The 13,239-nt window shown below is 43.3% G+C and overlaps 1 protein-coding gene across 8 annotated transcripts in view; it reads right to left on the bottom strand.

Annotated features, from left to right (window-relative positions):
* The window catches only part of REPS2 (RALBP1 associated Eps domain containing 2), a 112,606-nt gene that overhangs the window by 86,939 nt on the left and 12,428 nt on the right, over window positions 1-13,239 (bottom strand). For all 8 annotated transcript variants that reach the window (XM_087726306.1, XM_014055276.2, XM_087726307.1 and 5 more), the window contains one exon: window positions 1,468-1,591. In XM_087726306.1, coding sequence (XP_087582432.1) covers window positions 1,468-1,591 — 124 coding nt within the window. The remainder of the gene's footprint in view (window positions 1-1,467; window positions 1,592-13,239) is intronic.

Raw genomic sequence — 13,239 nt, 5'->3', positions numbered from 1 at the left:
ACTAGATCAATCTCATTCATTCTAGATTAGCAATTTTAATGCAAATTATAATACCTAAATAAAACAATTCATTGATATAATGGTTTGGAGCTAGTGTTAATGAGACGTTAAGTATTTGATTGTAATAATTATAATTAGCCACATAGCAATTGTTTTACAAATGAATCTTCAACCATTATAAAGGGCATATTTCATTCCAATTTTTATTATAGCTATTTTATAATTTAGCAACTTTGGGAAATTTTATTCTGCAATATCATAAAACCTTGCATACAACTAGAAACTCAACTAGGATGCAAAATTGGGTCATATAATTTAAACTATGGTTAGAAAGCTAGATTATGAAGACATATTGGGCCTATTGGACTTATTGTTCTTACTTGCATTGACCCAAATTAAAAGGACTAGTTGAACTTTTAAAATTTTGGAGACCAATGGTGATCTAGCTTAATGTAAGTTGTCTTAAGTTCTGCTTACAGGAAGTCTTCAGTTTAGTTGCCTAATTAGTACTAGAATCTCAGTTGGTGAGTGATGTGGTCACTAGGCAAAATATCATGTGAGGATGCCTAGTGACTGCATTGTTGGTAATCCTTGTTGCAGTTATTAGGAGAATACTGTGCCATCATTAGGTGAGGAACTGATGCATTTCCTGCCCTACTGCCCTCACCTCCACTTCAATTCCCCCTGCCTATCTGTTCCACCTCTGCCCCTTTGGCCACCCCACCTTCATTGCCCCTTCCATTAGGCATTCCATCAGCCCTTCAATCGCCCCTGCACTCCTCCGTCTCTGCCACTCTTCTGCTCTCCAACCCTTTGCACTCTGCAGTTTCCGCCAACCCCAAGTAATCTTCACCAACTTCTTCTTCCTATTCTTGATGAGGATTTCCCAGTCTGGCCCTTCACCAGCTGTCTCGCTAAAGCCCAGGCCCGGTTTCCTTGGTCAGCAAGGGGAAGAAGATGATGGCAAAGGTCAACTGAAGCAAAAGAGTGCAGGGTGGCCAAAAGGAAAGTCATGAGGAAAGATAGGCAGGTGAGGGGAGTTAAGTCTACACTGCATTCAAATGCAGTTAGGGGTGCCAAGTGCAACAGCTTTAGAAATAGATCTATATTTGGGGGATAGTTTAATCAATGATACAGCTTTTTAAAGTTCTGCAGTCTTACTTCTACTATACATAAAATCAAATTTTTATTATAATTTTTAGTACAATAGGCTCTATTCAGCTTTTACTGAAATGGATTTCTTTTTTCTGTTTGCTGTTGTTTTTGTTGTTTATTATTAGTTTATTATTATTGGTTTATTATTCTCTTCCCTCTTACAATCATTTACATTTTCTTCCATGATGTCTTGCAAAAAAATTTACAAAACATAATGACAATTTAATAAATATTTTAAATAAAATATTAAATTTTATTTATTAAATAAAAATAAAATTGTCCAAAGTAAAGCAATTGAGTCTAATCAGTTACCATTCTGAATACTTTCTATTCGTACTGGGAGACCAGACTGTGCAGCAGCTATAAGCTTCAGAGCAGCATAAAACTGAGTACGACCAAAATAACCGACATGTTTAGCACCACACAAGTCTGTAATCTGAAAGATAAAAAGGAAGAGATGAATATGAGCATATGCCAAAAATATTGGTGCTTGCAGTGAAAGAATTACTGAAGCTACAAAAATATATAGTACTTAAAAAAAAACCTGGCAGCAAATAAACTGGTGATGCTGACATCTGGTTTACATTATATAGCCTCAAATCTGCTATATTAAACAGAGAAAGCCACAGAGGAAATCCTCCTATATAAATATTTTGTCTTCTTGGCTCCATTCTCAGCAACATGTGGCTTAACCTCTGAGCAATAAATCTGTCTAAATAGGACAAACTAAATAAGTATCAAGAGCACCAGCAGGATCTTGCTCTTTTTGTCAAAAGATGGAAACAGAATCACACCACAAATTCTGCACCTTTGTACATGCATGCAATATCACTATGTACATTACAAAAGAGGGGGCTTGCCACGCAATGCTGCAAATCTGCTTTAGTCCTTCTTCTCCATCAATGGACACTGATTAGTTCCTAGTTGGAACATACATGACATGTTTCAATTTTCATAAACTTCAGCAAGCAGAAATGAAGGTTTAAATGCCCCTTTCTATTGAATGGATGTACTGGAAATGATTTCCACAAGTGAAGAAGAGATAAACATCACTGAATTGTAAAAAAAAATTCTCTTTTTTTTACAAAAGTAATTTCAATTTGGAAGTCCACAGGTACTATTTAGGAATATTGCAGAAATTCTGGCACCTGTTTTGTGCCATTTTCTGTTCTTGAAATTCTAGATTCTGTAATTATAGATTATAGCAACCTCAACTGTCTTCTGGGAAATCCACAAGTTTATATTAACAGAAGCAAAGTTCCAACCTTGGTTTTCTAATATATAAATATTTGCAAACAGTAATTTCTCAGTTTTGAGTCTCAGTCACTATCAAAGTTAATTTTTAAGATTGGAATTCTGAGAGCTTGTTAAAGAGATTCTCATACAATATCTACCATGGTGGATTTAGACATCTTCCATTTACTATAAGATAAATTGATAAATTGGATTCCTAACACCTCTATTTTCCCAATTTTGCTCTAAATTGCCCCAATTTTTCTTTATCTCTTTTACTTAAGCAGATAAATACACTTTAAGAAATAACATCATATAACATCATATAACTATGGTGAAAATAGCTTTTGAGTATATATAAGGTTATTTATTTTTATTTTTTGAGTCCAAAACAACTTACATTAAAAAGAGAAACATTGTACTTAAAATTAATATAATAATCTAAATAAAGAAAACTTTCATCAACTTTATAAGGAATTTAAAATTAAAACACAGAAGAAATTTAAAACACTTATGTAACATTATATAGCATTTGAGGACAAGAAAGTAGTGGCTTGGATAGTAGTGACTTTATCATAGGCCAGGAACAAACCGTCCACTGTACATGATCCATCAAGTTTGTGACATATCAATAGTCAGGATTCTGCAATTTTTCCCATTCGCAGTTGCCATCTCCTACAATATAGCCCCAAGTCTCCAAATTCTTCTTACATCATGACATCCCCATTCTCAATCTGTTCAAAGTTTTCCATATGTGAGACGGTATTCAGCCATAGGTTTAAAGCTGGTCCAATTTTCACTGTAGCTCACATTACACCATAATTCTACTCAATGGGTTTCTGGATTTAATGGAATTGATTCTGTCATCTGAAAAAAACATTTTTTGTCCTCAGTTGTGTGGGATGGGGCTCAGGTCCATACATAGGAAGCTGGGGATCTCTTTGCTGTTTTTTTTTTCTTTTCTATTTCTGCCACAACTCTTCCCATGTCTGGGGGTGCAACACCCCAAAACTGATAAAGTTAATCAGTAGATGCTGGTGTTAAACATTCTGTTATAATACATATCGTTTTGTTGAGAGCAGCGTTAACATGCTGAACATGAAAGGAGTTCTGCCAGATTAGTGTTGCATATCCTGCTGCAGAAAATACATAGAGCAAGGGCTGAAGTACCAGGATTTCAAGTTGTGCTCCCTATGTAGTGCTAGTCAATTTTGTAATTATATTATCCCTAGAAGATACTTTCTGCTTTGTACCTTGGCAGTGAACCTTGAAAATAAACATGCAATCTAGTTTGACCCCAACCATTTTGGGTTTTCACAGAGAAGTATTGATTGCCCTCTCTCCAGTAATTTTCAACTTCCTCCTAGCATATATGAAGTTAAAAAAATATAATTGGAAACAAATATATTTGATTTGGAATTTTGTTTCATAACATGCTCCCTTTTCCATTTGATCATTTTAAATGTATGCATTACATTAGGCAAGGTTGCACATGCTCCTTATGTTTGTTTAATGAATACAGTTCATGCATTATAAGAATGGCAGGTTGCAATAGAGGACATTTGGAATCAAAATTGAATGCTAACAAACTAACAATTTCAAATATGCAGACAAACAACTCTGTAAACTGAAGGTAAAGACTTACAAGAATTCATTAGAAAAGGAAAAAGGAGAAGTGAAATGGAAAAGTAGGTAAACAAAAGGCAATAACAAAGACACGTGTAAAGACCTATGAGGCTTACAAACTGAGAAAACAACAACTTAAATTTCTGAAAATATATTTATTGCTATTACGAGTAATGTAGCAGAAAACTGTCATTTGGTGCTGCCTATCAAAGCAACTGCCAGATTAATTTATATCTAGTATAATTAGGATGGAGTTATTTTTGAGTCTCTTTCTCATATTTCACGCCTGGACTAAGGAACCTTTTCTGTAATGGTTTTGGTGATCCCAAGATTAGACACCTTGTTACACATAACAAGATAGCAGATTCCATATGGATCATGGAAGCACCATGTTATTTCAGAGACAACAAATATAATGATTAAATTATCAGTTTTTTTCAGTGAAACAGATGGCTATGAAAACAGCAAGAGAAATTTACATTAGAGAATCAATAATTTGGTCAATTAAAAAACTATATAGGGTTTATGTGCTTCTGAGGAGACCTGCTAACTATCTTTTGTCTCTTCTATATCCCAAACGTAGGACAGTGTTTTCAAAAGTAAGATACAATGTATTTCCTTTGGCAGACCTACATGTCATATTACCTGCTCTTATGGATTAGAGAAAATGCTGTCCATGTTTAAATAATTTCATTATTACCATAAATTCTGTGTTGACTCATTGTGATCATTTATATCAGGGGTATCAAACTGGCTGCCCTTGGGCCGAATGCATCACACACAGGCCATGCCCACCCCGGCTCCACAAAGGCAAAAAATGTCACAATGTACCACGGGACGCAATCGAGTTTGACACCCATCATTTATATAGCTCTTATAATTATGTACTCTGCGCTACTCTAATCAAGTTATTCTATCTTTCCTTTCCATTGATCACCCACATTTCTTCATTATTGGTTTTTTTAGTTGATAGTCAATCCTAAAAGGTAGAAGCCACTCCCCACTTTAATATTTTCATTGCCAGCTTTAAAAGTAGTCATTTCTTTACCTTTGTAATACTTAATCATAGTCCCGTTCTTACACTGTGCTTAGTTTCATAGTAAAAGCATCCATATCATTTTTCAACTATCAAAGTAGTATCTGATCTCTGAGTTCACCACTGAGCAAAGCATTTTTGTCTTCAAAAAACTCCACAACAGTGTCAAAAAGATTGTAAAAGCATCTCACACAGTTGCCTTTTGATAGCCAACGAACTTCTGTATGAAGCAGCAAACGATCAAAATCTTCATCATTGAAAAGCTATTGAAAAAGTGACTTATGACCATTTTTGACAGTTATGACCATTGTAGCATCCCCATGGTCGTAAGATCAAAATTTGGATGCTTGGCAACCGACTAATACTGTATTTACGATGATTGCAGTGTCCCGAGGTCATATGATCATCTTTTGCAATCTTTTGACAAGGCAAAGTCAATGGAGAAGCCAGATTCACTTAACAACGTTAGTAACAAATGCAGTGATTCATTTAACAAGTGGCAAGAAAGATAATAAAATAGGCCAAAATTCACTTAACAACTTTTCATTTAGCAACAGAAATTTTGGGCTCAATTATAGTCATAATCTGAGGATTACCAGTAGTCTGCAGCAGGAGGAAAAAGGCTTTTCAGAGGGCAAAGAGATAGCAGAGTTTGGAATGTAGGCAGGAAGAGAGCAAGTTTGTATCTTCCCTAGAAATTTGTGAAATACAGGTGGTCCTTATCTTACAACTATTAGTTTAGTGACAGTATGAAGTTACAATTCCACTGAAAGAAATGAGTTCTGTTTTTCACACTTATAACTGTTGCACCATTCCCATGCCCATGTGATGAAAATTCAGACACTTGGTAACTTACTCATATTTATGATGGTTGCAGTGTTCCGGGGTCACTTTTGTGACCTTCTGACAAGCAAAGTCAATAGGAAAGGAGGAAAAATGCCACTTTATAGCTAGTACAACTAATGATTACAGATATTTCACTCATTACTGGAAATGAGATCAGGGCAATGACAATTCATTTTGGGGGGAAACACAAGGATGTAGTCAGGACATGATGTTAAACTGCACTGTAAGCTATTTTTATTAGGTGTGTCAATGCTTGAGAATCACTTGTCTCAATTCCACAAACTATTCTGAACAAAACGTGCCTCGTTCAGCAGATCAACCAGCCAGCTAATGCTATAAAAATTATTACTAATTTAAAACACATTTTCTGGAGTATTTCCAGCAGTGGGCAAGATTAACATTGTTTATCAATCCAGATGATTTTAAAAAGAATCCTATTAACAATACTAATACTATAGAAAAAAACGTGCATCTATGAAGTAGCTGCAAAATCATGCCCTGCCCCAGCATGAAAGGATTACAACCCACAACTTCTTTTGTACACTGTTCAATCCTTATTTACATAAGAAAATAGCTAAAGCGGAGTAGACGCTCTTCCCCTTAGAATCACATTCCAAAATTTCAGCTTCCTTTGCTATTTTTTATGGAGGCAGCAATTCAGTTTCTATACAGCATGACAGACCGGTCGAGGGTCTCCATGTTGGGTAGGACAGGACCTTTGGCTCTTGTGAAGCTGTTCACCCACACACCATTCATTAAATAACAGTGGGCCATAGAGAAGGAAGGGGGCAAAGCCGGCGAGAAGCGGGGAAGACAACTCCATCGCTATGTTTAGGGGTTCATAGCCGCCCCCCGCAGCTGGAGTAGTTTTAATCACCAGTCTCGCACGACGAAGAAGAACCCAGCCCTTCCACCTGTTAAAGGCGCGGACGAGACCCGAGCCTTCAAAGACGTGGCGTCACCAGTTCCTGGTGCAGAGAGACTGAGCCACCGCCTCCACACAAGCCGCGCAGGGAAGGACTCTCGCTTTTGGTCCCATCGCATTCCCTTCCATGCCTGCGCGCTAAGCTAGGCAAGTCGGGAGTACAGTACAGCAGAACACCTCCAGCACTTCTCTGCCACCTTCCTTGCCTCTTAGCGCCCCCTGCTGACCCCACTTGCCTTAGTGCCCCCTTGCCTCTTAGCGCCCCCCTAAGTCATCCCACCGCCCCCCAGGGGGCGGTACCGCCCACTTTGGGAACCACTGGTGTAGAGTAATAGAAGGAACAATGAATTTCATATGAACAATACTGTTTCCAGTAAAGATAACAAAATTTCATCTTAGTTCCTTGTTCTACAGTATTTAGACATAAAGAGTGTTGGTACCTACCTAATACGCTTCTTCTAAGGTGGACATAGCATCCATGCATGGGTTGACATTGTCCGTGCTCTGAATGGACTGAGTCTGATTATTAATTAATGTACTATATAACCTGCCCTTGTGAGTGGCACCACCCAGTTTCTGACGAAGAAAAGGAAGACAGATATCCAAATAACAGCTTTAGTAGATTAAGTGAAGTGTAACATACAAAGTGCAGTCAATTAACAACAATAATCCTCAAACTGTAGAATCAAGAATAGAACAGTCACCCTAAAGGATGGGGCTGGATGCTATCTTCACCTTTTTAGAAGAAGCGTATCAGGTAGGTACCAACACTCTTTCTCAATAAGGGTGGAGATAGCATCCATGCATGGGACAGCTTGGCTGTCCTCAAGAGTGGGAAGGCGACTGTCCCGGTTCTATTCTGTCAGCCTGAACTGCCTGCAAGACTCTGCAGCCAAACGCTGCATCAGCTGATGAAAACCTGTCTGTCTTATAATTCCTAATGAACAGTGAGGGAGACGCCCACACCGCAACCCTGCAGATTTCGTCCAGAGAAGCCTGCATAGCCCACACCGCGGTGGTGGTGGCGCTCCTCATAGAATGGGCTGTTGTGCCCTCGGGGCCCCCCTCCTCGTGGAACTCATAAGCTGCAGCTATGCAACGCCTGACCCATCTACCAATGACCGTTACGGAAGCCTTCCTACCTAAGGACGAGAGCTGAAAGGAAATAAAGAGCGCCTCTGATTGCTGAATCTCTGACGTGCAATTGATATATCTTAAGTGCACAACGCATGTCGAGCTTGTGTCAGTCTTTTCAGCTGGTGAATTGGGATGGGGAAGAAGCTAGGGAGCACCACCTCCTGGGCTCAATGGAACCATGACCCCACTTTTGGCACAGATGATGGGTCCAGCCTAAAGACCACCCTATCCATGTGGAATTTGCGCAAGTCTTCCTGAACCGAAAGGGCGTGCAGTTCCAATATCCACCACCTGTCTCTTAATGGTGTTAGGTGATAATCCCCTATCAAGCCCATCCTGCAGAAATTCCAGGACCTGGGGAATGGTGGATTGGCATAACGTGTTTACCCAAGCACCAATTACAAAAGGTTTTCCAGGTGGCATTATAAATGCGGACCATCGAGGGCCTCCTGGAGGCCTGTATTGTGTTAATGGCCCTGGCCGAGAATTGCCTCCCCTTAGAGCAAGCTGCTCAACCGCCAGGCGGTCAGCTGAAGCCATTGTGGCTCCAGGTGTTCCAGTGACCCCTGGCTGAGGGCAATCTTGTCCAGTGGAATCCTCCAGGGCCTCTCCACAGACGTCTGAAGGGTAGCAAACCATGGCCGCCTTGGCCAGTAAGGGGCCAGAAGGATGATCTCTGCTCTGACATCGATGATCTTGCGGATAAGCCTGGGGAGGAGAGACACTGGAGGGAAGGCATAGAGAAGATCTCTGGGCCAGGAGCTGTGAAGGGCATCCACTCCCTCTGCTCCCAATGTGTGGAATCTCGTGAAGAACCTGGGGAGCTGAGCGTTGGAAGAGGTGGCAAACAGATCCATGATCGGGACCCTGAAGCGCTGCATGATCTCCTGGAAAAGAGAAGGGTGCAGTTGCCATTTGGCCTAGTCTACTTTGGCCCTACTGATCCAGTCTGCTCTAATGTTAGCCTCCCCTGAAATGTGCTTGGCTACGATAGAAAGGAGGTTGCTCTGCCCATGTTCCCAGGACACTAGCCTCTAGCATGAGATCCCTAGATCTGGTTCCCCCCTGCCTTTTTACGTGGGCCTTGGCTTTGATGTTGTCTGTTAGGACCAGCACATGTTGACCAGCGATGTATTGCTGAAAGCTCAGTAGAGCCAATCTAATGGCCCTGAGCTCCAGCCAGTTAATGCTGTTGGCCTCCTCCTGGGTCTGACCCTGCACCATATGTGTCCCCATGTGGGCTCCCCAAACGTATAACCTGGCATTTATGGTGGTGATGGTGATCCTACCCATCACCCTGACACCTCTTCTCTAGGGAGACCGCCACCAACGATGGGACTGCCGAACCTCTCCGGGTAGATTTACTCACACCAGAGAGGTGCTGTTCCTTTTCTTCTGGAAGGAGAGTAGGAACCATTGTAGGTCTCTTGTGTGCAGTCTAGCCCAGGACACTATGTTGATGGCAGAGACCATCTTCCCGAATAGTTTAGAGAGAGTGGCCAGCGTTGTCCCACAGCCCCTCACCATCTCAGTCACCAGTTATCTAAGACTAGAAACCCGCTCCTCGGAGAGGAAGACCTGCCCAACCCTCGAGTCAATCCAAGCCCCTAGGTGGAGAATCCTGGTGGTAGGTGTGAAATGACTCTTAGCCTCGTTAATGGAGAACCCATGGGACTGAAGCACGCATATTGTGGTGTGGAAGTCAGCCCTGTCCCTGTCCTGAGAGGCCGACTGTACCAATATATCATCGAGATAGAGCTGTATCCTGACTGGTACTGTGCGCAAGTGGATTGCCAGAGCCGCCAAAACCTTAGTAAAGACTCGGGGAGCAGAAGACAGGCCAAAAGGCAAAGCCGTATATTGGTAATGACAAGAATTATAACAAAAATGGAAAAACTGGCGGTGCTCCTATAGGATGGGTACATATAAGTACGCCTCTTGAGGTCGACCGATGTAAGGAAGTCTCCCTCGTGCACCCCTTCCAAAATAGTATATAACGAATGCATTTTGAAACGTCTATATCTAATTAACCTATTCAACCATTTTAAATCAAGGATGGCTCTCCCCCCCCCGCGCGCCAAGGTCTTGGGGATGACAAATAATAAGGAATAGAAACCCTGATGGCTTCAATGTCCAGGAGGTGCTATATGGCTGAATGCATTACCAACTGTCTCTGAGGATTATTGAAAATGGGACACTAGAGGAAGGACCTAGGGGTGGTGGTGGTGGGAGATGAACTCCAATGTCAGACCGAATCTGACCGTGGCCCTAACCCATGCATCAGACGTCGTGGCCTCCCACTGAGTGGCAAACTGCTGTAGCCGCCCCTCAATGAGGGCCCGATCTTGCGATAGGTTAGGGTTTGCAGTAGTATCGGTTACCCCTGCAGTGAAAGGAGCACTATGACTGACCCCCTCTGCTTCCGCCTATAATGCTGCTGTCTCAGGCATTGGCCAAATCCACCCTGCTGGTGAAACCCTGATGGTGAGTAATCAGTGTGCCTAAAGGATCCCACATATTCTCTGAATGGCTGCCTTCTAGGGTAGGGTGCAGCTCAGGAAAAACCTTTCTTAGGAATACAGGATCTTACACTTATCCTTGCCCTCGATTAACAATGGTGCTAGCGAGTCCCTGAAGAGCGCCCCCCCTGGTATGGTTTAGACGCTAGCACCATTTATGTCTCATATCGGATTGCCACAGCTGTAGCCACAGAAGTCTGGCGAGGCCACCAATGAGGCCATGGCCCTAGATGCGAACCGGGTGGCACGCAACGTGGCATCCATGGAAAACTGTACTGCAGCAACAATTTTATTCAAGTCCTGGTGGGCCCTCAGAGGTGGGTGAGGCTGTGGATGAGCTCAGCCGGGGATAAGTGGGCGACCAACTCTGGAGCTGTCCTCGCAGGGGTAGATCAGTGGACCCCTGACGGTGTTCTCTGGGTCTTCTCCTAGAGCCCTGCCATGGTGCTCTGCTTGATGGCCTCGGCTATGATGTCCTGGAAGCCAGCTGTCATGGATTGTAGGGGAAAAGCCATCGACAAGGTGGTCAACTGCCCCTCTGGATGAAGTCCAGGAGCAGTAGGGGTGAAGGTGGCTTCCACAGGCCTGCTCTGTGGCCTTGAAATGGCACTGCTCTAAAGCCCAGACATGTCATTGGGCAACATGGGACTAAACGGCCCCTGGCTCAGTTCCAGCTGCAGCTGCGGCAAGGGACTAGACCGGGCAGTGGGTGCCGGTACCCTGTCTGACTGCTGATGTGATGGCCCTGGCTCCTCCCAATGCTTGACCTTAGAGGTCAATTTGGAAGCCTTTTTCATGGTTGAGGAAGATGAGCTCTTACCGTAATCCTTTCCCCGAGGGAGTCTGGGGTGTTGATTGCCCAGTGTGGGAAGTGGGGCCTGGTCCCAAAGTGAGTAGGCTACTGGCCTGTGCTGCATTTCTACTACCGTATATACTCGAGTATAGGCCGACCCGAATATAAGCCGAGGCACCTAATTTTACCACAAAAAACTGGAAAAGTTATTGACTCGAGTATAAGCCTAGGGTGGGAAATGCAGCAGCTACCGATAAATTTCAAAAATAAAAATAGATACCAATAATGCCATTGCCCATTGAATAACATATACAGCCTGCCTGTGCCCATTAAATATACAGTAGCCATTGTAAAAATTTGCTCTGCATAACAAATTATTATCACACAATACCGGTGTATTCAATGAAATACTTCACTCACCTCATGATGCTGATGTCCCGCTGTGATGATGATGTCCCGCCTCCTATGACACACGGCACAGTGATTCCTATCATTGGATCACTGTACCAGAGGAGGTGGGACATCGCTATGTGGCTGCTTGCCATAACAAGGAGGAGGTGGGACATCGTTGCAGAGCAGCAGGAGGGGGAGGAAGGGGAATCGTAAGATAGCCCTGCATTACATTAGAATGTGAGGAGGGGGGATGGTGCGGTGCACGCTGCGCGGCAAACTGACACAGAGGGAGGGGAAACTCAGGGGCGCTGGGCCATTCACGAGCGTCACCCAGCGGCATGGCCCCGCCCCTTTTTCTCCTCCATTTCGGGCAAATTTTTCACTGACTCGAGTATAAGCCGAGGCGGCTTTTTTCAGCCCAAAAAGTGGGCTGAAAAACTAGGCTTATACTTGAGTATATACAGTAGTCTCTGGAGCGAGATTAGACACACTGCTGTCTGCCATGCTGCCGGTTAGTGAAGGCAAAGAGGTAACATGGCAACCGCGACCTCCTTCCCTGGCTCCGCCACCTCAAAATGGCATTCCTGCCTTTTCCCAGCGATCAGGGCCTTGTTGGACAGAGAGGAGTCCTTCAGCTGCCATTCGGCCCTGGGCGCGCCTGGTGGACCTAGTTGGGTGCTCGCGCTGGGTCAGGAGTCCTTGCGGCTGTTCCGTGGTCCTGCTAAGCACCAAAGTGTGTTGCCCGGGCATTTTGGGCAGCATGCGATGTCTCCGAAATATCACAATGTGCGCACATGTCCGACTGTTGTCCTCGCTCCCAGCTGCAAGGGCTTAACATCCTCAGCTTCAAGTTGGCTTCAAAGTTAAGCAATGTGTGACTACATGCAGGAAATTTTTAGAAACAGCTGATTCTTTCCTTGATCTGGAAGAAAAACAAATCTGGAAACAGATACCAGATGTTCTACTGTTTATTAGATATATGATATAATACTAAGACTTAAATGGACTAGCGCAAATAGATCAGGGGTGCAAACTCAAGGTCTGTGAGCCAGATTTGGTCCATGGGGTACTTAGATCTGGCATGAGGGGCAGAAGGAACAGCCCGTGGTGCCTTGGCCTAGCCCAGGTCTACCAGGCACTGATCTACAAACTGGTAGCATGTTAGCAAAAACTAGCAAAAGTGGCATTTGATCACAAGGCAAGGAGGCATTGAGAAATGCTTCCCCTTTTGCATTTGAACATCCAAGAAGGGACAGGAAAAGAGAAAGGGAAAGAGGAAAGACAAAGGAGAGAAAGAAACATGAAGAGGGAAGGAAAAAGAAGAAAAGAGAGGAAGGAAGGATATAATGAGAGGGAGAGGGGGTGTGAGAGAAGTCCTGCCTTAGCACGTGGCCACCAGAGGCCCTGCTGCCCTTTGGCCATCCCCTTGTCTCCTCCTCCTGACCTCTCGTGGTAGTCTCCTAGCCCAGGGGCCAGCAAACTGCGGCTCTGGAACAACATGTGGCTCTTTCCTCCCTCTGCTGCAGCTCTGTCACCAGTCGGCACCACAATTTTGAGAGGAGTTCTCCGCTGCCAC

Source organism: Thamnophis sirtalis, unplaced genomic scaffold (assembly GCF_051295495.1).
Source record: "Thamnophis sirtalis isolate CommonGarterSnake01/CBP01778 unplaced genomic scaffold, rThaSir2_p1.2 scaffold_12, whole genome shotgun sequence".
NCBI classification, from domain to species: domain Eukaryota; kingdom Metazoa; phylum Chordata; class Lepidosauria; order Squamata; family Natricidae; genus Thamnophis; species Thamnophis sirtalis.
Note: the sequence above shows the minus strand (reverse complement) of the source record. Positions and strands in the feature narration are given on the sequence as shown.